At 37.1% G+C, this 26255-nt stretch overlaps 2 protein-coding genes across 6 annotated transcripts in view; both read left to right on the forward strand.

Moving 5' to 3' along the window:
• The window catches only part of CCDC82 (coiled-coil domain containing 82), a 29392-nt gene extending 9287 nt beyond the window's left edge, over positions 1-20105 (forward strand). For all 5 annotated transcript variants that reach the window (XM_082628853.1, XM_082628855.1, XM_082628854.1 and 2 more), the window contains 5 exons: positions 6679-6771; positions 8102-8226; positions 10931-11101; positions 15301-15486; positions 19131-20105. In XM_082628853.1, coding sequence (XP_082484979.1) covers positions 6679-6771; positions 8102-8226; positions 10931-11101; positions 15301-15486; positions 19131-19196 — 641 coding nt within the window. In that variant the 3' untranslated portion in view covers positions 19197-20105. The remainder of the gene's footprint in view (positions 1-6678; positions 6772-8101; positions 8227-10930; positions 11102-15300; positions 15487-19130) is intronic.
• A 4182-nt stretch (positions 20106-24287) lies between these two features.
• Positions 24288-26255, forward strand: part of MAML2 (mastermind like transcriptional coactivator 2) — a 364007-nt gene continuing 362039 nt past the window's right edge. The window contains exon 1 of the mRNA XM_082627322.1: positions 24288-26129. Within this exon, the coding sequence (XP_082483448.1) occupies positions 25617-26129 (513 nt within the window). The 5' untranslated portion in view covers positions 24288-25616. The remainder of the gene's footprint in view (positions 26130-26255) is intronic.

Genomic DNA, 26255 nt, shown 5'->3' on the forward strand with positions numbered 1-26255 from the left:
CCATGGTATGGATGTACCACAGTTTGTTTATCCATTCACCTGCTGAGGGACATGTTGGTTGCTTCCAAGTTTTGGCAATTATGAATAAAGCTGCTATAAATATTTGTGTGCAAATTTATCTATGGACATAAGTTTCCAACTCATTTGGGTAAATATCAAGGAGTTCTGTGCTTGCTTTTACTATTGAGCATCTCCACCTTAGAAGGAGATATACCTCATTTTTTATGCAATACATTTTACTTTATCTTATGTGTTCTTAATTGAAGCTTCTCCTTCTGGCTCTATCCTTACAAGCTCTCTTTTCTCAACTTGTAACCATATTAATGCTTTTCCTCCCTTGAGTTGGCATGTTCTATTAGCCACCATTCTAAATCTTATCTTTTTGTTCAAGTCTCCCAGTAACTCTGCAAAGCATTGTGCTTAGACTATTATACCCATCAATCCAGTGAAATTGCTCTCACCAAAGTTATTGATAACTTTTTAGTTGTCAAGATGCGCTTTGGTTTTTATGTTAACCTGATACTTCTGTGTGCTTTGCCACTAACCATTGACAACTCTCACTTTCAAAGTTCTCTTTTTCGCTTCTTGCATTCCCCTTTATAATATTGCTTTCCTCTTTTTCCATTTGCCATGTAAGTATCGATGTTTCTAAAGGTTACATCCTCAAACTACCTTCATTTTGCTTGTGCTTCAGGCAGTCTCTGCCCCATAACTTCAGCCCAATCTATGGGGAACTTCCCAAACTTTTATTTCCAGCACAGATTTCTCCATAGTCTTAAGGCCCAATTTTTAAATCTTTTTATTGAACATTGTCATCAGGATGTCTTTCAGACATCTCAGACTCAATATGTGCAAAACTAAATGATTGAGAGGGAGCATTAGGGAGTTTTGGGCTGGTGGTAGAACTTGTTTCTTGATTGTCATGGTGGTTACACAACTTCGTGTTTTGGTCACAGAACTGTGCACCCAAGAGTGAATTTTATGGTATATGAAAAAGGAAAGCTCAATAAAGAAATCCAAATGAACACCCCTACTTCCCAAAAAATTACCTAAATCGTTAATCAGCTTCACTTCTCTTTATAATCCTAATACACATTAGACTTGGTGACACATTATAAGAACTTATTAGCTGGATGGATGGATGATTAAGATAAACATATTGACTGAAGGCTCCTGGGTCTTATAGTTTAAGAAACAAAAATGTTAGGCGTGACCAGATTTATTAATACATCAGAGGGAAAAAAACCCACATTTTTTATGTGATAATTTATGATTTGAGTAATGTTTTTAATACTTAACAATTATTATGCCATTTAAGAATATAATAAATGAAGCTAAATACAGGCAGTTTTTGATATGCCAAGGGATTATGTTCTAAAAGTTGCTATAAATCAATTCCTACATTTGAAAATCAACATACATTTTCTCGTTAAAGCAATAATCTATATGATGAATAGTGAACACCCTTCTGTGGCCTGGGTTAGGTTGTAATTAGGCTAGTATTCCCAGATTCATTCTCCCCCCGTCCCCAACTTCTATAAGAACAGTGACAACTACTCATATTCAACATGTGATCAGAATTTGGGAGAAATGTTCAGAACTCTAAATTCAGCACTCACTTGAGACTCACAATCAGTGGCATATGCAATTTTACCTTTTTGAAGAGAACAGCTCTACTGTAGGAAGACATTTTGTTACTTCCTTGCTATCTGCCATTTGGCTCTGAAAGACAGACACATTTGTAACACCTTAAAATAGAATAGTTTGTCTCCTGCTACATGGTTGAAGCACTTAAAAGAGTGTCTTTTTCCCTTCTCATCAATCCCTATTATTATTTAGTCATATTTATTCTGAGACTGCAACTCCCAGAAAAGATATCAAAGAAAGTAGAGGGATGGACTAGCAATGGTTTGTTGTATTACAGATCTATATAGTTCACATGGTAATAATGTTATACACAGGTAGAGAGATAGGAACACCTTCAGATTTGTAGATACTAAAGATTATATTATTTTTCCAGTACTCTATCATACGTTCAGAGTGACAGAGAACCAAGTAGTACATCATAAAAGTACATCTCAGTCTACTAGTGCCTTGCTAGAAAAATGCTTGCTAGAATACTGGAAATTAGATTGAGTGAACATTAACTTAGTCTCCACCTAGCAATTAAACAGAAGCATTCTATCAACATGCATGGTATGACTAAGAGCAATCTCACAACAATTTATGTTAAATATTAAATCCTCTCGAGAACTTCTCCTCTTGTTTTAGGATAAATAAAAAGTACCAGTGAAATCATATGGCACAAGGGAAAAGTAACCCTGCCCTGAGGACTCAGGAAGAAAATGCCCGTGAAAAAATGTTTCATTAAGGGAAACAGAAGAAAATTGTACAAAGCATTTGCTTTGCAATCTATGAAAAAGAAAGTCATGAGGAGAGAACAATTTGAGGTGAAAGGGAGGTAGTTAAGGATACACTGCCAGAAAATGAAAAATATAAAGTCAGAAATAAAATCTATATTGAAAGCAGTAGAGAGCAGAATTAACAGTACAGAAAGTCTCATCAATGATATGTAGGTTAAACCCTAGAAGTTCCTATCATAGAAAAATAAAACATTTCTAAAGGAGGAGATAGTACATAAAGAAATATAAATGAAGACCCTATTTTACAAATTCCTGGGGGGGAAAATACAGAACAAATGGAAATCTAAAGGAAGAAAATTACATAACCTTAGTGAGATATATAAAAGATTTGAATGTGCTGAGAGGCTTACCATGTTTCTGGATATAAAGACATGGAGATGTGAATTCAAAGGTATCATAGAAGAAAATATTCTTGAGTTGCCAAACACACCTGTTTATGCAGATTAAAGAGGCTCACATCCTAAGTTGATGAAAAATGTTTTCAAACAGGCATATGAAGGAAATATTTTTGTAATTACAAGAGTAAAGGAAAAGTCCTCTATTCTTTTTAGAACTATAAAAATTGTTTAATATTAGGTGCCATAATGTGTTGCATATGTCAAAAGAGAAAAAATAATAATTTCTATAGATTCTAAAAAGGCATTTGATAACATTCAATGCCCATATCTAGTTTTCCAAAAAGTCTTAAGAATAGTTATATGAGCATATGTCCTTTACATAACAAAGAATATTTTAAACCAAAATCCAACATCATAATGAAGCACTAGAGGTATTCTCTTTAAAATAAAGAACAAGACAAAAATATTTCCTGCTTTGTTCTAGATGTTTTCAACAATGCAGCAGATGTGAAAGTAAAACAAGAAATATAATTATTGAAAAGGAAAAGACATTATTGAACATAACATGATTATTCACAAGCTATCAGTTTCTGACTTATTTAACCAAAGATACAGAAGTTAAGTGAAAGGATATGAATATATTGAGAGTAGGAGTAGATGCAGCATCTATTTCCATATTCTTAAGTTCTTTTTTCTCTATATGAGTGGGAGGCACCTGTTGGAGTAGAAAAAGGGGCCCATTTCTTGCTCTGCCCCTGCCCTCTTACACTGGGCTTACATTTCCATTTCAGAAGAAAGTACACCAACAATCCATGTGCTTCTGCCTAAGAGAATATAAACATTCTCTTGGTTTTTGAAGTAAACTTAGCACTAGCAAGACCACATCCTCCTCAGGGTAGGGGGAGAAAGCAGTCAGTGCCCAGGAATTCCCAAACAGTATCTCTCTCTCCAGCTCTATAATGTTCCAGGAAGCTCATTTTCCTTAGAAAAACATCTCAAAAAATGACAAGATGCACAATAAATACGTAAAACTCCGTAGTTTTCTTATATGCTGTCAATAATTATTTAGAAGATATAATGAGGGAAAATTCCATTTACACTAGTGAACAAAATTATTACTAGGCCTAATCTTAAGAAGAAAAGCATGACTTTACAGGTACAAGAATAAAATTTACTGTAGAATAGGAAAGGAAATGTGAGTAAAAGAAGAGATAAGCATGTTTCTGGGAGGTAATAAATCATACAAGAAGTTATATCTTCTGAAATCAATGTTTTGATTCAGCTTTGCAAACACAATCCTAAAGTTCACTTGAAAGAACAAATACATGAGAATAAATAAAATTCGAAAACAAAAAATAAAGTGGAAGGACTTGCCCCACCAGATAAAAAAAGTAATCATAAAATTGCAATAAGTAAAGCAATGTAGTACTGGTGTGAGAATGATAGCCAGATCAGTAGGAAAGGAAGGACAGATGGGGCTGAAACAAAATCTTAGCATATATATGAAATACATGATAAAGGATGCACGGAAAATCAACAGAATGACCAAACTATCCAATGATTGGATGTGGGGAAGGTGATTAGCTACCTTGAAAAAATCAAGTTATGCCTAAATATGAATATTGTTTATTTTCTCCTGTATCCTTTTGAAATGTTTTATAATCATGGAGAAAAGTTATAAACAATATTTCTAGGGTATTCCACAGAAGCCCATCAACATAGGGATTAAAGCGATGAGAAAAGCTCTGGGGGAGGTCTGAGCTCTATTCCTGACTCTGCCTCTATCTAGTTGTGTAATAAGTTATTTCATCATCGAGTCATTTTTACTAGTCTTGAAGGATTTGAATTTTATTTTCTCCAATTTCCCATTCACGTCTAAAATTCCATGTTCTGAAGTATGAAAGTATCACATCTAACTACCATGCAGAACAACATCTATGTAAGGGATTGTAGCATGAAATCTAGTGTCAGAGTGTCTGTTCCAGCCTTGGTTCCAACACTTACTAGCTATATGATCTTTGGGAAGTTTTTCATCCTCTCTGTATCTGTTTCCTCAATGAGAAATAAACTGAGAGTAATGATAGTACCTCATAGGTTTGTTGTGAGAAATAAAGCAATGCATGCAAGTGCATAAAATAATGCCTGGCCTATACTTGCTCGGTAATATTTTTTTTCAGATTGAGATGCCAGGATCATAATTCCACCACCACCCCACCCATCCACTCAAGCACAATGAAATCAAGGCCCTCTTCCTGACTCTTTTGAAGGAGATTCTGACACACATTGGTAGGAGAGGGATTCTGTGGTTAGGAGAAAAACTCCCCAGATAATTCTGATTCTCTGCCCTTTCCTTTTATTTCCAATCCTAAAGAAGCACTGTTAGGGTCTTTGAAATAGAGCAGCAGTTCCCAAAACTCTATAGCAGGTGAGTAACATTGGGCATTAGCATATTCAAGACTGATACATTCAGTGGAATAAAAATTTAAGATTCTATTTCAATTTGTTTGATAGGTACAATGGGGGTAAATTTGATTTTTTTTCTCAACACATCAGTTAACATTCCCAGAACAGTTTTCCCTTAATTCAGCTTGGGAAGTGCTAGACAGAGTTTAAATGCATTTTAACACAAATTAAGTATGTACCAACACTATAATTTTATATCCAGAAGCTGATGAAAGTCTAGTTGAAGTTAAATTCTATTGAAATATTTCATTTTACAATTGTATTCATAAATGGCTATGGTCAGTTTTCTGCAATTTTTAATTAATCATAGGCCCTTTAAAGTCTAAGGGCCACAGTGCAAATTATCTGCTATTGTCAAGTAGTTTTATTACTGCCTTTTTTTGGCCACTCTAGTACCTCAGTAAGGTGTTTTCTTAAAAATGAATGCATACTAAAAGTTTCCCCTAGAGTCTAAAATAAGATTTATACAGCCCTTTTAGTAACTAAAATATAAATTAAAAGATTTCTTGTTAAATTTCATCTTTGTTTTATGTCAACTGAAAGCAAAGTCAAAATCACTCATGGATGCTAATAATAAGTCTTAATTTTGCTTTAATCCCTTGCCAAGCATCTTCCACTTTTCCTGAAATACTTAGGCAGCCCTTAATGTGTCTTCACAAGTGCCCAGAGCAGGGACAGTTGTTCTTTGATGACAGCTTGGATCAAGGAGGGGGTCGTGTTTGACAGAGAACAGTTCCACAACCATAGTAACCCTTGACCCACAGTAACGGGAAATAGTAGGGACCTCCTCTCTCACCATTTGCCGGGTCACCACAACAGGTGATTCCATGGACCAAACTGGGTTAGTGGGAAAGTAGGCTTATACATTTGGTATGAAAAAGAGAAGACATAAATTTTCTAAATTGGTATGGAAAATCCTAGATCTGTGGCAGCAGAAAGGGAATAGAGTTTTTATAGCTATTGTCCTTCTGGCTAGGGTAGCAATTTCCTGGACAATTTCATATGTAACATGGTTTAGAGATAAGGAATAAGAAAGAATATAGAAACGTGAAGAATATGTTTCATTCACATATTGAGCAGCCAACCTTTAGAAATTTTCTTTCTTGTTCTCTCACTCTAATTGTCAAGTTGATAATTGAACTTCAGTGCCCAGGGGATGATTTTGATTTTTTTTTCCACAATGTATCTTAATATTTCCTGAACAGTTTTCCCTTAATAAGTTTGGAAAGTGAAGATTATTTGAAATAACAACTTGAAACTTTGGATTAGAAGCCAGTAAATCTGGAAAATGGAGACTTTCTCAGTGAATAGACAAGTCACTGAGCCAGCTATAAAATTAGGATAATTAAGCAATTTCTCCTATTTCTTAATTTCTTAGCCTTTGAGAAAGGAACTCATATTTAGGGAATTGTTTTGTCTGCTGGATTCTAATATTTATTTTAAATTAATTTCAGATTCTTTTAGTGACCACTATACTCACTTTGAAAGAGTTGTGAAGGCTCTTCTGATCAATGCTCTAGATGAATCTTTTCTGGGAACATTATATGGTAAGTTAATAATATGAATGGAAGAATCAAGGGTTTTTTTCCCCCAATTTTTAAACAGCCTCATTGTTCTATATGTATATATGTGTGTGTGTGTATAAACAAAACCACGGAGACCCAATCTTAAGGCCCTTCAGTTGTTCCCTCTAGTATCAACTACACCAAAAGTCCATTCACGTGAAAAACTTGTTAGTGTTTATTATTTGTGATATGTGAAAGTACAATAGAAATAGTTTCCCTGCCCTTTGAGAGTTCACAGTGAACTTGAGGATACAGGACATATACTAATTAAACAGCAGGGTAATTCAACACCCATGTGTTGTCCCAGCCTAAGCACTAAGCTCCTTGAATTTCACCAAAAGTTATATGCTTTTTTATGCTTTTGTGCCTCGTTGTTTCTCGTTAGAGTATAATCCCTTTCTACCTTAGATTTTCTAAGTGAGTATGAAATCATTTCCACTATGAAAGCTATCTGTGAACCATTCAAATAATATTTGTCACTCCCTCATTTGTGCTATCATTATCCTGAGTATGGTGGCACTGATGTATATGCACTTTTCATATATATTGAAAATGTATTTTTGCTTTCCTCCCTTTCAAGAGTGTGAGAAGAACCATACTTTCTATATACACACCCTTTGTATCTAGCACGGAATCTGGCTCTTAATAAAGACAATAAATATGTTGTGCTGAATGTCTACCAAAGTGCCAGAGTAAGATTTCATTCAGACTTTATTGAACAAATATTTGTTGAGTGCCTACTAAGGGCCAGGCATTATTTAAGGGCTAGGAATATGGCAATGACTATGATATGGAAGATTCTTGCCTCATGTTGCGTGAAGTCTAATGGGAGAGACAGCAATGAGTAAACAAATATATAACATGATTTCACCTAAGGGATTAATTCTTGAAAAATATAAAATAAGATAAGGAAATCAAGAGTGATAAAGGAAAGGAAACTCTCTGTTAGTTAGATTGGTCAAAGAAAGTCTCCCAAATGGTATCTTTTGAACAGAAACCTGAATGAAATGAGGGAGGAAGCAAAGCATGGATCTAGCAGAGAGCACAGCAAGTGTAAAGACCCTTAGAAAAGAGTAAGTTTGATGTGTTCAAGGAACAATTAGAGAGCCTGTGTGGCTCCTTCCTTTCCCTAATGCTCTGATGGAAGGATTTTCTTTAACTTCATTAACTTTTTAAAATTTAAAATGTTTCTAACCAACCAAGCAAGTTATCTTCTTAAAACTATGGGAAGAAATCTTTATGCAATTATTTAAATATTTTATACGGGCAAAGTGATTGTTTTTGTTGTTGTTGTTATTATTCCCCTGAACAGATGGCACCAGGCAAAAATCATATGCACAAGATATGTTGACATCTCTTCATTATTTGGATAACCGCTTTGTTCAGCCTCGTCTAGAGAACTTAGCCTCTAGAAGTCGTTGGAAAGAGCAATATAAGGTATACAGTTTTATTTGTTTTTGAATCTCTGGTCGCGGGATGGAGTGAGGTTGGAGTGGGAGACCTCCCCACTCCAGTCTTTCAATAACCAGTCACACTGAATAATCTTCTAAATTATTAACAATTTTCTTTGTTAAATAATCAGCTTGTTGTTTATCTCTTCTAAAGGCTATAATTGTTTTAGTCTTTCACACTTGTTATATCTATCCAATAATTAAGTAGTCCTAAATGGTAACTTTAGAACATCTCTAAGGCTTAGCCCATCTGTTTAAATGAGGAGATTGTCTCACAGGATGTTAATTATTTCAGAAAAGAGAGTTTCATTGTTAAAAGGAGGTTGAGAAACAGTAGGGTTAACTTAACTGGAGGACTTTCAAGGAGCATTAATGTGTGAATTTATACTGTAAATCTTCAAGAGGGCAATGTAGAATATAATACTTTCCAAATTTGTGTTTTACTATGAGGCTTCTTTTCATGAAATACCTATTATTACCTTCTAGGATATTGGTTCCCGTAACTTAATTAGGGAAACACTGACCTATGTAGTCTTTGACATCCTTCTCCACCTTAAGATTTTGTAATTCTACCAATTTTGGGGAAACATCTTTTTAATTTATAAGAGATATTTGATTCCATGTTATCACCTAGATTTCTATTTTATGATCTCTAATAGTAGAGGCTGTACTATATGATTTTTAAGGCTTTTTTTTCTCCCTACTTCTAACATTCTAGCTTCTAATAATTAGCAAGAGGAAAATGACAAGATAGTAGAAGTTCAAGTTCCTTATAGTCCTTCTAGCACTTAAATCATTAGCTACTGTACCTCATTTATGTCAGGAGATTTGGCTTCATCCAAGGCCTGTTTGGCCTTGAATTACCTGATGATAAATTAGCCACAGATGGATTAGGTTTAAGGACAGTTATGGGATTATTAAAAAAAAAAGAATTAAAAGACTTCAATTTGGAGGATAGCTTGAGTTTAGGGCCACCATATATATCTTTTTGACTTTGGGTGATTTTTTTAACTTTTGTAAATTACAGTTTCTTCCTCAGATAGAGAAAATATTTACTTACTTTTAAGGTAAAGCACATAGCATAGCTCTTAGGATGTGGTATATATATTTTTGTCTTTAATAGAACGATAGCATATTGATCATTTAATTTTGCCAAGTAACTGATATGCAAAGTAAGGTATCTTATTTGATCTTTAGAGTAACCCCTCGAGGAATGTACTATTATTTCCTCCATTTTAGAGATGAGAAAATTGTGACTCAGAAAAATTGAGTAACATAAGGTTACACAGCTAGTAATTAGCCAGGCCAATATTTGAACCTAGAAACCTTAGGTGTAGGGTTTTTCAGACTTCAAAGCCCATCCATTCTGTTATATCATGCTTTACCATACTATGGTAGGTTATGTTGAATTTGGATAACCCAATGTTGAAATAATAACTGTAATATACAAGAAAATATTAGCTTAAAAATTTAGAGACAGAGATGATTCAATACAATCTTGGTCAGGATAAGCTAGGTTATGCTGCAAAAAATAAATAATGTGACAAACAAAGTAAACCAACAACAAAAATCACAATAGCTTAACCTAACAAAGTTTATTTTTCACTTATATGTCCAGTGTGAGTCAATAAGGGCGCTGTTTATTGTAGTCACTCAGAGAACCAAGCTGAAGACCTTTCATTTCAGCATGTGCTTCTGTGAATACCAGAGAAGCAGGAAGGGAAGATGGTTAGTCATCTATTCACTCTGAATGTCAGCCTGTAAGTGACATGTGTCATGAAGTACCATGAAATATGAGAAACAGTAAAAAGTAGACAAAAGACAATGTCTTTGTGAATCATACAATGTAAAAAGGAAACTATATTGGGTACTTAATTACTGTCAGGCTGATAGAGAATGCAGTTTAGTGACCCTGCTAATATGCTTATTGTGTGCAGTTCAAATATTGTGGTAAACTGATCCACGCTACTAATTAGAACAGTAGTATCTAGCACAGTCCTAGAGAATAAGCAAAACTACTCAAGCACTCACAGCTTAATAAAGCTTATTTATGAATACCAAATATTTTCTCAGTTTGTTTACTCATTGCTAATTCACCTATTAGACTGGCCATAGCAATAATGGCGACCTAGAAATCCTAGTTCAAACTTGTTTATTTTCCTAGTACTTTAGTAAGAAACCATAGGAGAATTAAATTATTTCTGGGATATTTTGTGGAAAATATAATTCATACAATGGAGACTGAATGTGATCTTGTTTTTTCTTAATTTTTTACTAACCTAAATGAATTTAATCATTTTATTATATTATTCTGAATTTTTTCTGCTCATTCTTTCCTATTTTAACTAATTATTACATCTGGAGATGAGAAGAGGGAAAAGAAGTAAATTAAAACCTGTGAAAAGCACTGCTTAATAGTAACAGAAGTTTGAGTGATATGAAACTAATTTTTTTCCTAATCTGGTTTCTTTTCATTTACTAGCCTAAATTATAAATTCACTTTTAAAATTTAAATATATCTTGTGCTCAGTACTAAAGTAAGAAATACCAGTGTGTTTTGCTCTTACATCTTACCCTATCATTGTGATTTCTAACCTTGATTTTAATTTGGTTGGGCTCTTTTTATGTTTTATTTTATTGTTGTTTTTCTTATCCTTTAAACCTTCATTGCATTTTGAAATTATTTTCAGGAGCGAGTAGAAAATTATTCTAATGTAAGTATCCATTTGAAGAATCCTGAGGACTGTTCCTGCCAGGCTTGTGGATTGCATCGCCACTGTAAATATTCGGTGCATTTATCAGGAAAGTTATATAACACCAGGACTATGGAAATAGATGATTTCATGTCACATGATAAACAGGTATTTTTTACCTTCATTTTAGTTCTCAACATTTAGAAATTTTCACTAAATAAGCCTGCACAAGTAACCCTAAGTTATTTTCACAAATGGAGAAAGCACCAAGAGAAGGGAAAAGAATACAAGGAAAGAGTGTGCAATTTTTGAATGTGAAAAATATGTGTTATACAGCAGATTCACTCCAAATTTAGTCAGATACTGAAATCAGTGCATACTGTCTAAGTATATATCACCCAAACTGTGGGGGAGAGGGGAGAGGGTATAGGATGAGGATGAAAAGGGAGGTAACTGGGGCAGGGGAAGCAGAAGTCCTTTTGGAGTCCAAAGGAGAATTTGACCCCAATGGAAATTTTAGGGCAGATAATCTATCAAAGTGACAATCCACAGACAGAGAGGCCTATTCACCTCAATATGAGATTTGAAGGAAAATTGTGCTTCAGCCTAGACTACATCAGAAGTGTTTCAGAGCCTAGAGCAATCATCATATATTTAAGGTGCTATTAATTTTGAATGAATAGACAAAACAGAAGAAAATGTTTGAAATATTTGAAGAAATGTATTTGATAAACAAGAGCAGAGCAATGTAATGTGAAGAAAGACAAAGTGCAAATGCTTACTACTTCTATTTTTAAATCTTTGTAAAACTGTTGCATTTATAAATGCAAACATATTAATATTGAGATCTTCCTCTGGAATTCCCTCCATGGATTCTGCACCCACTGATACAGAGGACTGACTGTGTATTTATTGAAAAAAATCCCTGTCTGTGTGGACCTGTGCAGTTAAAACCCTAGTTGTTCAGGGGTTAACTGTACTATGTTTATATCTGCAGTTGGTTAAATCTGCAGAGAGGATTCCGCAGATACGGAGGCCCGACTGTGGGACTTGAGCATCTGCAGATTTTGGTATCAGGGAGGGTGGCTACTGAGGAGTGACTGTAGTTTTAGTTACAGCAGTCTTGGTTAGGGTACTGAGATGAGAGGTGTTGGACCACCAGGTTATGGTAGTCTGAGAGCATGGATGAGAAGGAAATCACCTAGAGGAAAAAGATGTGAAATCTGAAAGGCAGTTAGGAGGACTGAAAACAGTCAGGTTTTCAGTTTTGCCCAGAGTCTGTCCAGACTCCTCAGGATGCTTAAGAACCAGTGGGAAGAGGCAGTAATTTTGAGGCAAGTGGCAAGGTGTAATGCGTCCACGCAAAGAACAGACCAAGAGGAAAGAGAATCCCTTGACTCAGTCTATTGCACTAAATGTTCCTAGAGACCTAGGAACAAAAACCAAACTTCTTCCCATCCTTCCTCTTTCCTTGAGGATCTTTTTTCTTTCTTCTCCATACTTTAATTTCCTTAAGAAGCTGGCTGCTCCTCTGTATTTGAGGGCCTAGAGAAATACCTCAAAAAGCTACCTACAGTGAGCTGGATATTATAGATGTGCATAATGCATGTTTCATTATATTTCCTTGCTTTAATTTGTTAAACAGTGTTAATTTTACATGCTGTATCTAATAAATTACAAATCAGATTATTTCTATTGCCTTGCAATCACCATCTTCTGCTTTAGGAAAATTTCCTGACAGTTTTTACCTTTGTTTCCAGTTATATCTTTGGATATGTAGGGTACCGTAGTTCACACTAGTAACTGAGATAGTTATCTTCAGATTTATCAGTTCATAGAACTATGCTAACCCTGCACAGTGGATTAGTAATCATTTATATGTCACTTTGCTTATCTGCTTTAAGATAATCATCACAGAACTTATCATTTCTCTCTCTCTCTGGCAAATTTTTTAATACTGTCTATCTCGTTAGACTAACGTCCTTCTTTTTTTCTTTTTTCTTTTGGCTGTGCCGTGTGGCTTGTGGGATCTTAGTTCCCTGACCAGGGATTGAACTTGGGCCCTCGGCAGTGAAAGTGCCAAGTCCTAACCACTGGACCACCAGGGAATTCCCTAGAATAGTGTCCTTAATGTTTAGAAATGCAATTAGTTAATAAAAAGTACTCTCTAAATACATTTCTGGACATTTAAGGACACTTCTAACAGCATAGATTCATTTTACTTGTTTTTAGTACTTCATATAAATAGCATGCTACAATGTAAGCTGTGTTGTACTGTATACATTAATTCATAAGGTATAGTGGGCTATAACAATTCACTAAAATGGGTGAGGTGAAAGGAGAGGTCCGCTTGCAGTGTATGCAACTACTATATACATTTACTGTTTACATTTACTGTTTTCTATGAAGCCTTGCTAACAGTGGTTTAGGCTCTTCCATATAAAATGTGATCACATTTGGGAAAAAAATAGTGTGAGAATATTCTAAAGGTAATTTGGGGTTTATTGACCTTCATACGTGTAAGGTAGACACCAAGAGGGTAGGAATTAGAAATGGAAAGGAGTAAATTATAATGTTTAATATTTTCAGTGGATATTTTTATTTCATACAGAAAAAAATAGAGATTTTTAAACACCTCTCCTTCCCTTTTATCCCAACTTAAAAATTCTATATAGATAAATTCCTCTTGTTTTGTGGAAATATAGAATACAATGCAATAGAAGTAAAAAAAATCACATTATTCTTCCAGAACAACCATAGGAGACTTCTCCCACATAATCTGTTCTAATGGCAGAAATGGAGAGACTAGCCCTAGTGTCCACTGCAACTGTTGTGGTATCTTTTTACTCAAAGTGGGAGGTACTGGCAAGTGAACTGTAATTTATACGACTAGTTTGATGATAATGTTGCAATAGGAATGATACTTAGAGTGAGCAAGCAATGAACAATAATACCTGATTGTGTCTGATGATCTGAAAAACAGATTTTCCCAGAACATGAACAGAAATCTGAACATGATTTTCTTCAACTTTTGGGGATTTTAAGAAAGGTTGTAAGGTATCCCAGATACCATCTTTACAAGATGATGCATCAAACCTGACTCTTGCTGATCATCATATTTGACTTTCATTCATCTTTATCAGTATACTCTTGTATTGTGTATTGAACTCATCACCTGCGTGATACCTACAGTGTGACTTCAGAAAAATGGTACAGTTATTATTTGCCAGAAAGAAGACAAGTTACATAGATCAATATTGTAACTATATCATTTGTACTGAATTCATGAAAGCATAACCTATTATGCATGTAGACACAGAGACAAATACATAATTTAGGAAGAAGTTTGTCTGTTTCCTCAGGTTACTCCATGAGAATAAGATTGGTCATGTTATAAAGTTTGGAGCCCTTTCTGATGCATTTTCTACAATGAGTGAAATAATGTAGATACGATTATATTTAACTTGGTCAGTGCAGGGATACTGTTTTCCTATTTTAGCTATAGGTGTGTATAACAAAGTATACATTCAAAACATTCTGAAAGAGAATGGGTGGTTGACTTCACAAGAATAGTATTCTTAATCATAGAATCCCAGAAGTCCATATAAACATAGAAATCAAAATTTTTGTAGTTTTCTAACAATAAAATACTGTGTTATAATTATATCAGACTCACTAATTCAGGAAACAAATAGGATAGACACAAAGTTATTTTTTACTTCGCAGAATATTTTAGAAAAAAAGTATTTAGTTAAAAACTACCAATTTTTAATATTGGTATGAGAGTTTGTTTCAGTTTACATGTTGTTTATAAGCTAGAAAATTATCATAATCCAGGCATTTTTACCTCAGTAACTGTATATACAATAGCTTGCATGCTTTTCTTGTTTTTGGGTGTGGCTGTCCTTTTCCTTATAAGCCATTTTTCTCCTCCTTCCCAAACTTGGCTGACTCTGTGTTTTAAAGACTTAGTTCACACATCACCTAGTTGAGGATTCTTCTCCTTTCTGGATTGGGTTAATTGTCCCTTCTCTGTACCTTGATTGCATCCCGGGCATAGCATTTGGCACATTGTTTTGTAATCATTTGTTTTTCTCCCAGGGCTGTAAATTCCCCTGATACAGGTGGTACATATTTCATTTCTGCATCTCCAGTGCTTAACTCAATACTTGAAACATAGCAGTTGCTCAGTTTTTATTAACTGGGTTATTTAAATAAAAGAAGGTAAAGGAATCATTGTATAAATTTAAAAAAATTAAGCATTTATTGGATTCTACTTTTAAAGAAAATCTGAAAACCAGAAAGGCTGTACATTCATTACTATATCTTCACTTCATATAGCAGATGATGTTTATTTCTTCCTTTAGGTGTTAACTGTTGGCAGAATTTGTGCGAATCGTACCAGAATTTACCATAAACTGAAACATTTTAAATTCACGCTGTACCAGGAATGTTGCTCCATTGCAAAGACAGAAGAAGTTGAAGATGAACAGGTTAAAGAAACAGTGGAGAGAATTTTCAATCAGTCAAAAGAAAGTGGCTGGATTAAGGAGGTAAGGTGAATATAGAAGAATCATTTCATTCAGTAGGTTCTGGAGCCTAATTTTGATCAGCAAAAGGATACAAATTATGAGAAGAGAAGACAGTAAAATTTAAAAGAGAACCTCTCTTTCTCTCCCTGTCTTTGTATTTTCTCTTCTTCCACCCATTCCTCTCATGCTTATCATTGTCCTACCCTGAATAGGTGCCCTGATGTTCTAAGCATTCACTCAACTCATCAGATAAATTTAAATCAGCAATTATACTGTCCTTTAATGAAGGACCTCTGTCCTTTCAGTTTTATGTATGTGGTTTTCCTTACATATATACTAAGTCCCCTTATTTTCTTTGACAAAGTATAGGACTCACTTCTGCTTGTCTGCTTCCTATCTTTAGAACAGTTCTTGTGACCTGAGAGAGAAGAAGCACCTGGTGCCAATCTGAGGAAAGGATCTCGGCTGCCAGTTCTAATACCACCCACATCCTCTTCTTGAGGACATGGGACTGAGCAGTGAGCAGTGTAACTGAAGATCAAGGGGAATGCAGAGGTTTCAGGCCACGGCACTGATTTTGATTCCCCCATATCCTGTTGATCACTAAATTTGATATCAGGGATAAAGTGGGGGTTTTGAAGAGTGCACTGGATTCCTGAAGATCTGCTGGCAGCTCATAAGCTCTGGTCTGCTCACAGAGCTTTTAGAATTGTTATGGTGCATGGAAAGAATGCTAAAATGATTGCAATCTTCTAAAACAAGTCTAGTTACATGACTGTATAAGAGAGAACAGATAAGAGATTTTCAGGCAACTCAGATCAACAGTATATTTAATCTTTAAAAAAAAAGGCTGACTTGAGATCCATTGCCTGCATTATTTGTATCATAGAGAAATTTGTAAAAGAAAAAAATAAAAGAGCTTAGAGAATAAACTTGCAAACAAAGGGAAAGAAAATGAGAACAACAAAACAGGAACTTCTTAGGACATTACAAGTTCCACAGAGGTCTTCTGGGCTGGTGAATGACATCAAGATTGGTTTCCCTTTTGACAATTATCCGCCCACCACAAACCACCACCCAATGATCTCCTTGCCTGCCCCCCACATCTTGACCCTTAAGTCGTCTTGCTCTCATTTTTCTCTTTTCAGCTTTTTATCTTTTACTTTGCTTCCACTTCTCTTACTCCCAATTCTTTCCTCCTTATCCTTCTCTGTGCTTTTTCATTTTGCCTTGGGGAAGAGCCATCACTTACCCAGTAAGTCCCAACTTCATTTTCCTTAATGACATTAAATTCTAAAGTGCTTTTATTGATGCATTTAAGTGTTGCCAACCCTCTACTGGAGTTGAAAGACCTATTGGAACACTGCATTTTTTAAAAAAATTATGCACTAGGTGTAGCAAAATCACTTTGCATTACATATATTATATAATAATTTTGTATATAGGGAAGAACATTAAACTTCTTTCAGAAAAAAGTAAAAGCATTTCCAAATCACATACCTTAGAGAAAGCTTAACAAGGTCTATGACAACAGAAGGGACCTGGAATAAAAAAATATTCTTAAGAAAAGAAAGCCAAGTATCACATTATGCTTAAAGAATAACACTTAGCATTGGGCATTGAAGGTATTTCAATATGGTGCATGTTTAGGACAATGTGCACATTTTTTTTTCACATAAAATACCAAAGAACTTCATTTTCTTTTTGAGATCCTTCCTACTTAAAAAAAATTGTCTGTAGACTTTCTCAAAAGATTTCCTAGAAACCAAAGAAGTTTATTAGCCAGTATAAACCCATATGCAGCTTTTTGTGCTGTGATTAAATTTCAGGATTTATCAAGTACCCTGACATTTCTCAGCATCACTCTGCCTCCCCATCAGTGTGTGTGTGTGTGTCTTTGAGTATTAGCACTACATGTGTTCTTGTGATGCATGACTTCTTGGCCACAGTTATTCTAACCCTTTCGAATGCCTGGGCTCAGTGCTATTATACTTGAGTGGCCACATCCATGGCTCTTTCTGCTCTTAGCTCTCAATTATTATGTGAACCCCTTCTTTTACCTACACAAACTATCTGTTCCTGTCTTTCCTTCCCCAGCTTGTGTTTCACACCTTGCTTTTTTCCTTACCTGACTCTTCTTCCTCCGAGCATTTTCCTTCCATTATCTCGGGATAGCTCAGCATTTCTTCCCAAAGACCTGCCAACTAGACTAACTTCATTCTTCTTATTCTTCCTCCTAACAGTTGAACTAGGAGATCTATTTTTAACTAATGATATTAAAAGGGTAGGAGCAATTCAAGTGAAAGAAAAGAACAAATGATAAGAAAATTATAATACAAAATTATAATAAAATGAAAATATATAATAAACATAATAGTAATATATGTCTCATTCTAAATTAAAGCTGAAGAACAGAGTATCATATGCACTGGCAAATTCTAACAAATGTTTTTTCTTTAAGAAGAGAGTGCCTATGATGATGGGGTTTCCAAGGAAGTTGAAGACAGGATTGTTGGGATGGGGTGGTGAACACATAACACCAGGAAGTGAATAAAGTATGTCCATAGAAGTATCAAGTTTCAGTTCCTATCACCACCAGTGTCAGAGTTATCAGGATCCTCACTCACTTTACTGGGAGTAAAACCAGAGCTCATAAGTAGAGTTAAGAAACCATTAGGTCAGTTCATCTCCTCAGCTGAAGGAAGCACTCTGAACTCTGTCAACCTTGAAATCTCCAAATCATCCCAATTCCTCTCTTCTCTTGTCCTGCCCTGGTCTTTACTCTCCACCTTCATTGCTGTCACTCAAATTTAGGCCCTCATTACCTAAATTATTACAGTAGACTCGTAACTAGTTGCCAAACCATTCTAGACTAGATGTTTCACCTTTTCTTTCCCCAAAAAATACACCTCAGATAGTGTCAATTTCCTGCCGTAACACCTTTGGCAGCTTTCCATAGCCTGTCACATTATTGCTAAACTCTGTAACCTAGCATTTCATACTACCTCTTTGGTTCAGTCTTATCTCTCTCAATTCCCCTACAAAACCTCAGATTGTAGTCAAATCCCATACTTTCTTGTCTTGTCACTGTTGTATGGACTTTTGTCTCCTAGAGAAAACTCTCCACTAAATCGTTGCCTACCAAATCTTTTTCCCGAGGACAGTTTAAATGCCACTCTTTCCTGGTCACCTCAGCTAACCATAACGTCTCTTCTGAACCCGCATAACAGTGTCTATACTTCTTTATGCCGCTTGTTATTTGTTGTCATTGGTGAACTCTGTTCTCCTTAGGGGCAGGGAAAGCAATTTTTTTAATACCTAAACAGTCATTAGCAGAGTATTTGATACATGTTATGTGTTCAGCAAATTTTTGTTGAATAAGTTATTAAAGTTGTTATATTTCTACTATAAATATAATAGAAAACTTATCATTTATAAGAAAGTTATGAAATTAATAATAATGTTCATTTTGATCTCTTTCCAATGCTTTATATGAATTAGAAATGCTTATTTGAAATTGAGTCCCTGTTCATAATAAAAAGATTTTTGTTCACAATTACCATGAGATTAACTTGTTCCTATTTGTGTCTGTAGATTGACACAGACAATCTAGTTTATCTTCACGGCTTTGAGTAAAATAACTAGCTTTTTTATTGTATACACAGAAATATGGTCAACTTCAAGAATATCTCAGTTTTGCGGATTACTTTCAAGATGAGAAGTTTGACTGAATTGTAACACATTTCCTTCAGAGAAGATTTTATAAATTCCTGTAAATGTGAAGATCATGAGTCTTGTTTCTCTGTATCATGTGACCTTTATATATTTTATGTATAGGTTCATGGCAAAATATCTTGTGTAAAACATATGTTCATCTTAATTTCCACGAAATGGCGCTCTACAGTCTAATAAAACTTTTATCCACTGTACATAGAAAACATAAGCTTAATCATTGTTAAGTGTATTTTAAAGTTATATAACAATGCCTTTATAACATACGACTATCAAGTAAATGAGCTGTTCATGTACTGTCAGTTTAATAGAAAAACACTGTATTCAAAAAATGTATTTAGACTAACATCTATACATATTTATTGCTGAATTCCTTCCCAGATCTGTTTATTACCCTTTTGCAGTATTAAATGATCTTCACTAATATATTTTTTACTACTATCATTATCTGAATCAGTGGGCCATGAAAGAAACCTCAGCGTCTCATTCAATTCAGTTTCCTTGCCTCAGAATCAGACTGTAATTTACCCATTTCAAGTAGAGGAGTGCTTTTTCTCCTCTTCCAGAGTTTCCCTTATAAATAGATTTCAGGCCTCCAGAGTCTTCCAACCCTCACATTCAGGAATAATTTCATGATATGTATTTTCATGCTTCATAATGTTCTTTCTTTTTCCTATCCAATTTTGTCTACAGGTTAATGATTTAAGATGTATTTTGTTTATTTTTATCTATTACTTTTCCCACATAAGTATTTATGTTAGGATCAGAAGATCTCAGAGAGACAAATTCAGCTAAAAATAGTTTAAAAGCATATTTTGGCATCTGCATTGCTTTGCACATCTAAATTTTCCCTTAATATAAATATAATAAAGTAAATAATAAAGTAAAATGGTTTCAGAGTGAACAAATGGACCACGTCTATTCTGTATCTTTAATTCTTAAAAGTGGTATTCTCATAGGATCCAGTTCCCTGTGGAATTTTATTTATTTATTTTTTACATCTTTATTGGAGTATAATTGCTTTACAATGGTGTGTTAGTTTCTGTTGTATAACAAAGTGAATCAGCTCTACATATACATATATCCCCATGTCTCCTCCCTCTTGCATCCCCTGTGGAATTTTAGATACTTGTTTCTTACTTCAAGTGTTGGTTGAACCTAGCTTCATCTGTTATGTGGTTCATGGAATGGACTTCATTACAAACTGCATACATTAAAAATTGCATTTTATTAAGTCCTTACATAGAGATTACTTAATATTTTCTGCAATTAATTTTCCAAAATTATCCCTATTATGATTGTAAACAAAACAGGGAGAAAGAGCTTACAAAGTTGTGAGAACACTGATGCTGATGTTTCATGTGAGGAGTGCATACCTTTTTTTTTTTTTTTTTTTTTTTTTGCTGTACGCGGGCCTCTCACTGTTGTGGCCTCTCCCCCTGCGGAGCACAGGCTCCGGACGCACAGGCTCAGCGGCCATGGCTCACGGGCCCAGCCGCTCCGCGGCATATGGGATCCTCCCAGACCGGGGCACGAACCCGTATCCCCTGCATCGGCAGGTGGACTCTCAACCACTGCGCCACCAGGGAGGCCCTGCATACTTTTTTAAAAGTGTGAAATAGAAATTTCAGTCACATATCTCTATTATTCTTATTTTTCTGTCATATGGAAATAATCCTTAACTATATGAAGCCACAGTTGAAAGTTGAAGTGAGTGTCCAAAAAGATGCAAGGCAGAGTTTAGAGGAAAAGTGATAGTCAAGTGGGAAGGGTGAAGGATCATGAATGATTTGTTAAAAAAGAAGTCCAAGAAAAGCAAAGGAATGATCTCTAAAGTATCTCTGATGACCCGGGAAGCATCACTTCTTGTGTGTGACACTACAGACAAGCTTGAGCCAGCTGAAGAGTGAGAGTTCCAACTGAAAGTTTAAAAAATTAATTTATCTATTCTTTTAAATAGCATGCATTTAATTTGTAAAAATGAAAGCACTAATGATTTTAGGGACTTATGATGGCAGCTGACCCAGTTCCTAGGTCAGGCATCGTGTTGGCTTGAAGCATTTTTCCTATTAGAAAAGCATTCTGACTGTTGATCAGGAAATGCTAATAGGTAGTTTTGCTGATGTCTAAGGTCACTGCAACCGAACAAGCTTCTTCAGTAGGTGTTTGGAGAGTACAAGAGGCTTTTATGTACATGATAACACCAAAAGAATGGCAAAGAGACAGGCTGTCAGGAAATGAGAATTAGCATGGATCACGGGGCCAAAAGCAAGTAGTCTAGAAGAAAATAGAAATGTTGAAAAATTAGAATTAACTTTTGCAGGTATTATGACATACCGTATTATTTTATCATCATCATCATCATTGATATCATTGATTCTATATAACACAAAAAATAGTTTGTAAACTTATAAATCTAACATGTCTATGAACTTTTTAGGTCTGGGCATTTATTACTATAGTGTTAAATGCTTTGTGTTAGGTAGCTATGGATAGTAGAGATGATGAGGAACACAGATGGACAAATAAAAAGGAACTAATGCTTTAAAAAAAATCCGTAGAGCTATTACAGAAGCTTTAGGGATATAAGAGAGGGAACAGTTCCATAAAAGGGAAAGACAAGGAAAAAAAGAAATGTTTATTTTATTGGGAGCTGTATGTAATTGACCATATTTTCTCACTTGTCTGCTCTCATACTCAGATGAGTAGTTCTATTCACTACTCATTTCTTGGAGGTATTATAGGACTTGCTTAGACTCCAGCATGTTGATTGAGGTGTAATTGCAGCCCTTGAGCTATTTGGGGTATAGTCTGGTTTCCCTGTAACTCTTTTCACACTTGATACTGAGGCAGCAAGTCCAGTGGTTAAGAGAATATAGATTTGAAATCAGCCTTGAGTTTGAGTCCTGATGTGTTACTTCCTAGTTAGCTTAAATAGTTTAATTTCAATAAGCCTCAGTTTCCTCATTTATAAATGGAGTTAATAATACCTCTCCCTCAGGATAGCTGGTGGATTAAAGGAGATATAAGTGAAGTGCTGTGCCTGAAACAGTGACTGTAAATAAACAGCAACTGATGTGAATGGAAATGAGGATGTGGATGATAATGATGTCAGCTTGAAATTAAATGGCTGTAAAGGGTAAATTTGTACAAAAGACAACGTAAAGGAGTGTCCTACAACACTAGAATACAGTATGAAAATGTATTAAATTGTTGTTTGACAAGTTTTTAAGGTGTGTCCTTGCTTAGAATTCAAAGTTTACGTCATTTAGGAAAAGCGGATTTGACCAAAAACTCTGTTATTAATCAAAACCCGTGTTACTGCAGGACTGTAGAGTGAACAGTAAATTTTAATTTAAATATTGAATTTTTTCTCTTTTATTAAGTATGATTGCTGAATATAAAGTACCGATAGTAATAGAAAGAAGATAATGTCTAATGAATACACCTTTTAAAAATCAAATATAAAATGATCAAAACTCCTTCACTTTTTAATGACACCTCATGAGAGAGTTCTGTGTACAAATTTGCATACCTAACAAAGATATATTTCTGCCTTTCTCCATGAGTGGTGAGGACATTGGAAGGGACAGACAGAAGTATTTTCCAACGAGAAGTAAAAAAGTTATATTCCATCAGAATGCACTTGTCCCAAATTCCAAACTAGCATTCCAGGATTTGGGAAAATAAAATGAACTAATGTAGGCCAAGCCTATCGAGAACTAAATTGTAGATAAATCCAGCCTTAAAATGTTTGCATTGATCTTACCCATTCACTTCTATCCACAGCTCAGTTTGAAGCAGGACCGTGTTACTGAGATGCCAGAGTTGGCTTAAATTAACAAAGCCCCGGGCTTCCCTGGTGGCGCAGTGGTTGAGAGTCCGCCTGCCAATGCAGGGCACACGGGTTCGTGCCCCGGTCCGGGAAGATCCCACATGCCGCGGAGCAGCTGCGCCCGTGAGCCATGGCCGCTGAGCCTGCGCGTCCGGAGCCTGTGCTCCGCAACGGGAGAGGCCACAACAGTGAAAGGCCCACATAGCGCAAAAATAAATAAATAAAATAAATAAATAAATTAATTAATTAACAAAGCCCCATTGCTTGAGACCTCAAATCCAAATGACTTCCAAGTTAGGATACACAGAATATTTACTGACCTGACTATACCAATCTTGTGCTCACCTTAATTTATTCTCCATAATTGATAATAATAAGCAGAATCCAATATACATTTTGCGGTCTTAAATGTAGGATTATCTGAAGATGAGGGGACAACAGTCTGTGTCGGAGATCTATTTGGTTTGTGTTAGTAAACTTCTTGAAACTCGACTGCTACATAATGATTTTCCTCATTGTATATGTAAATCAGACAGCTATGGAGACCCCAGATCTTGCATTAGGTTTGTCATAGGCAATCTTGTATTTTCAAAGCAATATATATTTTTTTCCTTTCTGGAACTGGTATTGGTAATTTCATCATGGTAAACTATTTTAGTTATTCTTACTGATTTGCTTGTGATCACCCAGATTGACTTATCCAGAGACGTACAAAGCAGCCAGGCAGGTAGATAGACACCCTCCTGTCCTTTAGGAGCTAATGATGTGATTTCTTCTCCTCTCCCTCCTCCCCTCTCCCGCAACGCGCACACACCCTACGTCTCCCTGTGACACTCTTGAACATCTCCTCCGTGCTCACCCAGCTCTCGCTAGGGTGCTCTGGGGTGCCATGGACAACATACTGAAAAATGAAAATGACATCCTCAGGGGGCGCGTAACGGAGGTCTGGAAGGGAAAATACATCCCCTGGCCGGGAATTTCTTCAACATTTCGAGCTGGTGAAGTAGTCGACTAGAGGTTGGGGAATTTCCCCAGCCTTCTCCCCCGCCCCGGAGCCGAGGCGGAGGCCGAGCTGCGCGCGCCGCCGCCGAGATGCGCAGGCTTTGGGATTCACCTCTTCAGCCGCTGGGAGGCCCTCTGCGTTCCCCTTTCCCCGGCGCCGGCCGCCTTGCTCGCCTGTGCAGTGGCACCCGCCTTCCACCAGGGAGCCTCGGGCGAGCGCTCCCCCCGCCCTCCGCCACCCCCCCCCCCCCCCCCCCCCGCAGTTCGCTGGCTCTCTCTTTCTCCCTCTGTCTCACTCTCTCTCTTTCTCTCCCTCTCCTATCGGAGCACAATGAAAGCCTGTGTATCGCCGTGACTCCGGGCAGCGGAGCCAGTGTCAGCCCAAGCGGCGAACAACAGACGGGAAAGAGAAAGGAAAAGACCAGCTACTTTCTTTTCCATCTCTAAAGCGGAGCAATCCAAGAGATAGAACCACATTGCTTATTGCGAGTCCAGACCCTCAGATCCACTGGCCGGGGATGGAATGTACAAAAGTGGACAGAAAAGTGGCTGGACATGACTCGGTGCAATTTGCTGGAAGTTTGTAAGTTTGACCATCGTTTGTAAATTACTCTCGGAGGAGTTTGTCTCTCTTGATAACTGTATTAGAATCGAGCCGGGGGTGAGGACTAGGAACGTAAGCGGGAAAGAAAAAAATGTGTTGAAGGATCTCTCAGTGGCTAGTGACTTCAGACTGCTTTCATTTAAGGCTGGGAAACCTTAGAGGGAATGAGGATTTTACTGGTGATTGGATTAGCTGAAGAAAAAAGCATGGTCCAAAAGTCCAGTTACTGGCATTAACAATTGAAAAGCTGCCTCCCGTTCTTTGGGGAGAGGATCACATCCTGCAGTCCCCCAAAGGGGAGAAAACACCGGAGCAAAGGGAAAGGGAGGAAAAAAATTAAAAGCCAAAAGACAGTATCTCTTGATTTTTGTACGTTTTGAACATTGACTTCAAAAAGCTTCTGAAACAGCACTTTTTTTTTTTTTAACCTGAGGAAAAGTAAAGGCCGTGGGTTACAGAGACCATGGCAGAAATGGGTTTCTCTGCAGAAACATCCCCATAAAGAATCTTCCAAAACAACTAGGTGAGGGGGAGTCCAGCTCTGTATTAATACCTCTCACAATTCCCTTTGCTCTCTGTTCCTGTCTCTCACTTGACAATCCCTGAATTCTTGCTCTTACCCCCAGATCGTGTGTTTACAAAGTACCTAGTGGCTCTTGTCAGCTTGGTGGGGAGAGAAAAACCCCACTAACTCTGTCCAACTTCTCCAGAGCTGTCAAATGCAATTAGAGTTAAGTTGATTAGGGTTTGTTTCCAACTTACCCTCTGCGATTGGTTTCTATTCTTTCTCCTCACCCTCTTGTACTCACTCCCCTCCCCCATACCTTCTCCACTACTCCCCCCAACCTCTGAAGACCTCTATTCATGTGGCCCTGAACACTGAGCGCACATTGTCAACAGCAGATTTGCCTGCACTAACCAGCCATAGCCTCCTTCCACCTCACCATCCCAGAGGCAGCAATCATTGTGTCCAGTAAGATGGGGGACACAGCGCCCCCGCAGGCCCCCACAGGAGGGTTAGGGGGGGCCCCTGGGGCGGGGCTCCTTGGAGGGGGCTCAGTCACCCCGAGAGTGCACAGTGCCATCGTGGAGCGCCTTCGGGCACGGATCGCCGTCTGCCGCCAGCACCACCTGAGCTGTGAAGGACGCTACGAACGGGGTAGGGCCGAGAGCTCAGACCGGGAAAGAGAGAGCACCTTGCAGCTCCTGAGCCTCGTACAGCACGGCCAGGGGGCGAGGAAGGCTGGCAAACACACCAAGGCCACTGCCACTGCTGCCACTACTACAGCCCCTCCCCCGCCACCTGCTGCCCCTCCTACAGCCTCCCAAGCGGCAGCGACAGCGGCCCCACCGCCCCCACCAGACTATCACCATCACCACCAGCAGCACCTGCTGAGCAGTAGCAATAATGGTGGCAGCGGTGGGATCGACGGGGAGCAGCAGCCACCGGCTTCAACCCCGGCGGACCAGAGGAACTCGGCCCTGATTGCGGTAAGGCACCTGGTTTTCTCCTGATTCTGGCTGTGGTCGTGTGGACTTTGGCGAGGGTAGAGCTGGCCTCGGCCTGATGTAGAGTGGACGGCAGTGCAAAGGGCCAAGATGCCACCTGACTACCTC

This window comes from Mesoplodon mirus, assembly GCF_964341445.2.
Source record: "Mesoplodon mirus genome assembly, chromosome: 7".
NCBI lineage: Eukaryota > Metazoa > Chordata > Mammalia > Artiodactyla > Ziphiidae > Mesoplodon > Mesoplodon mirus.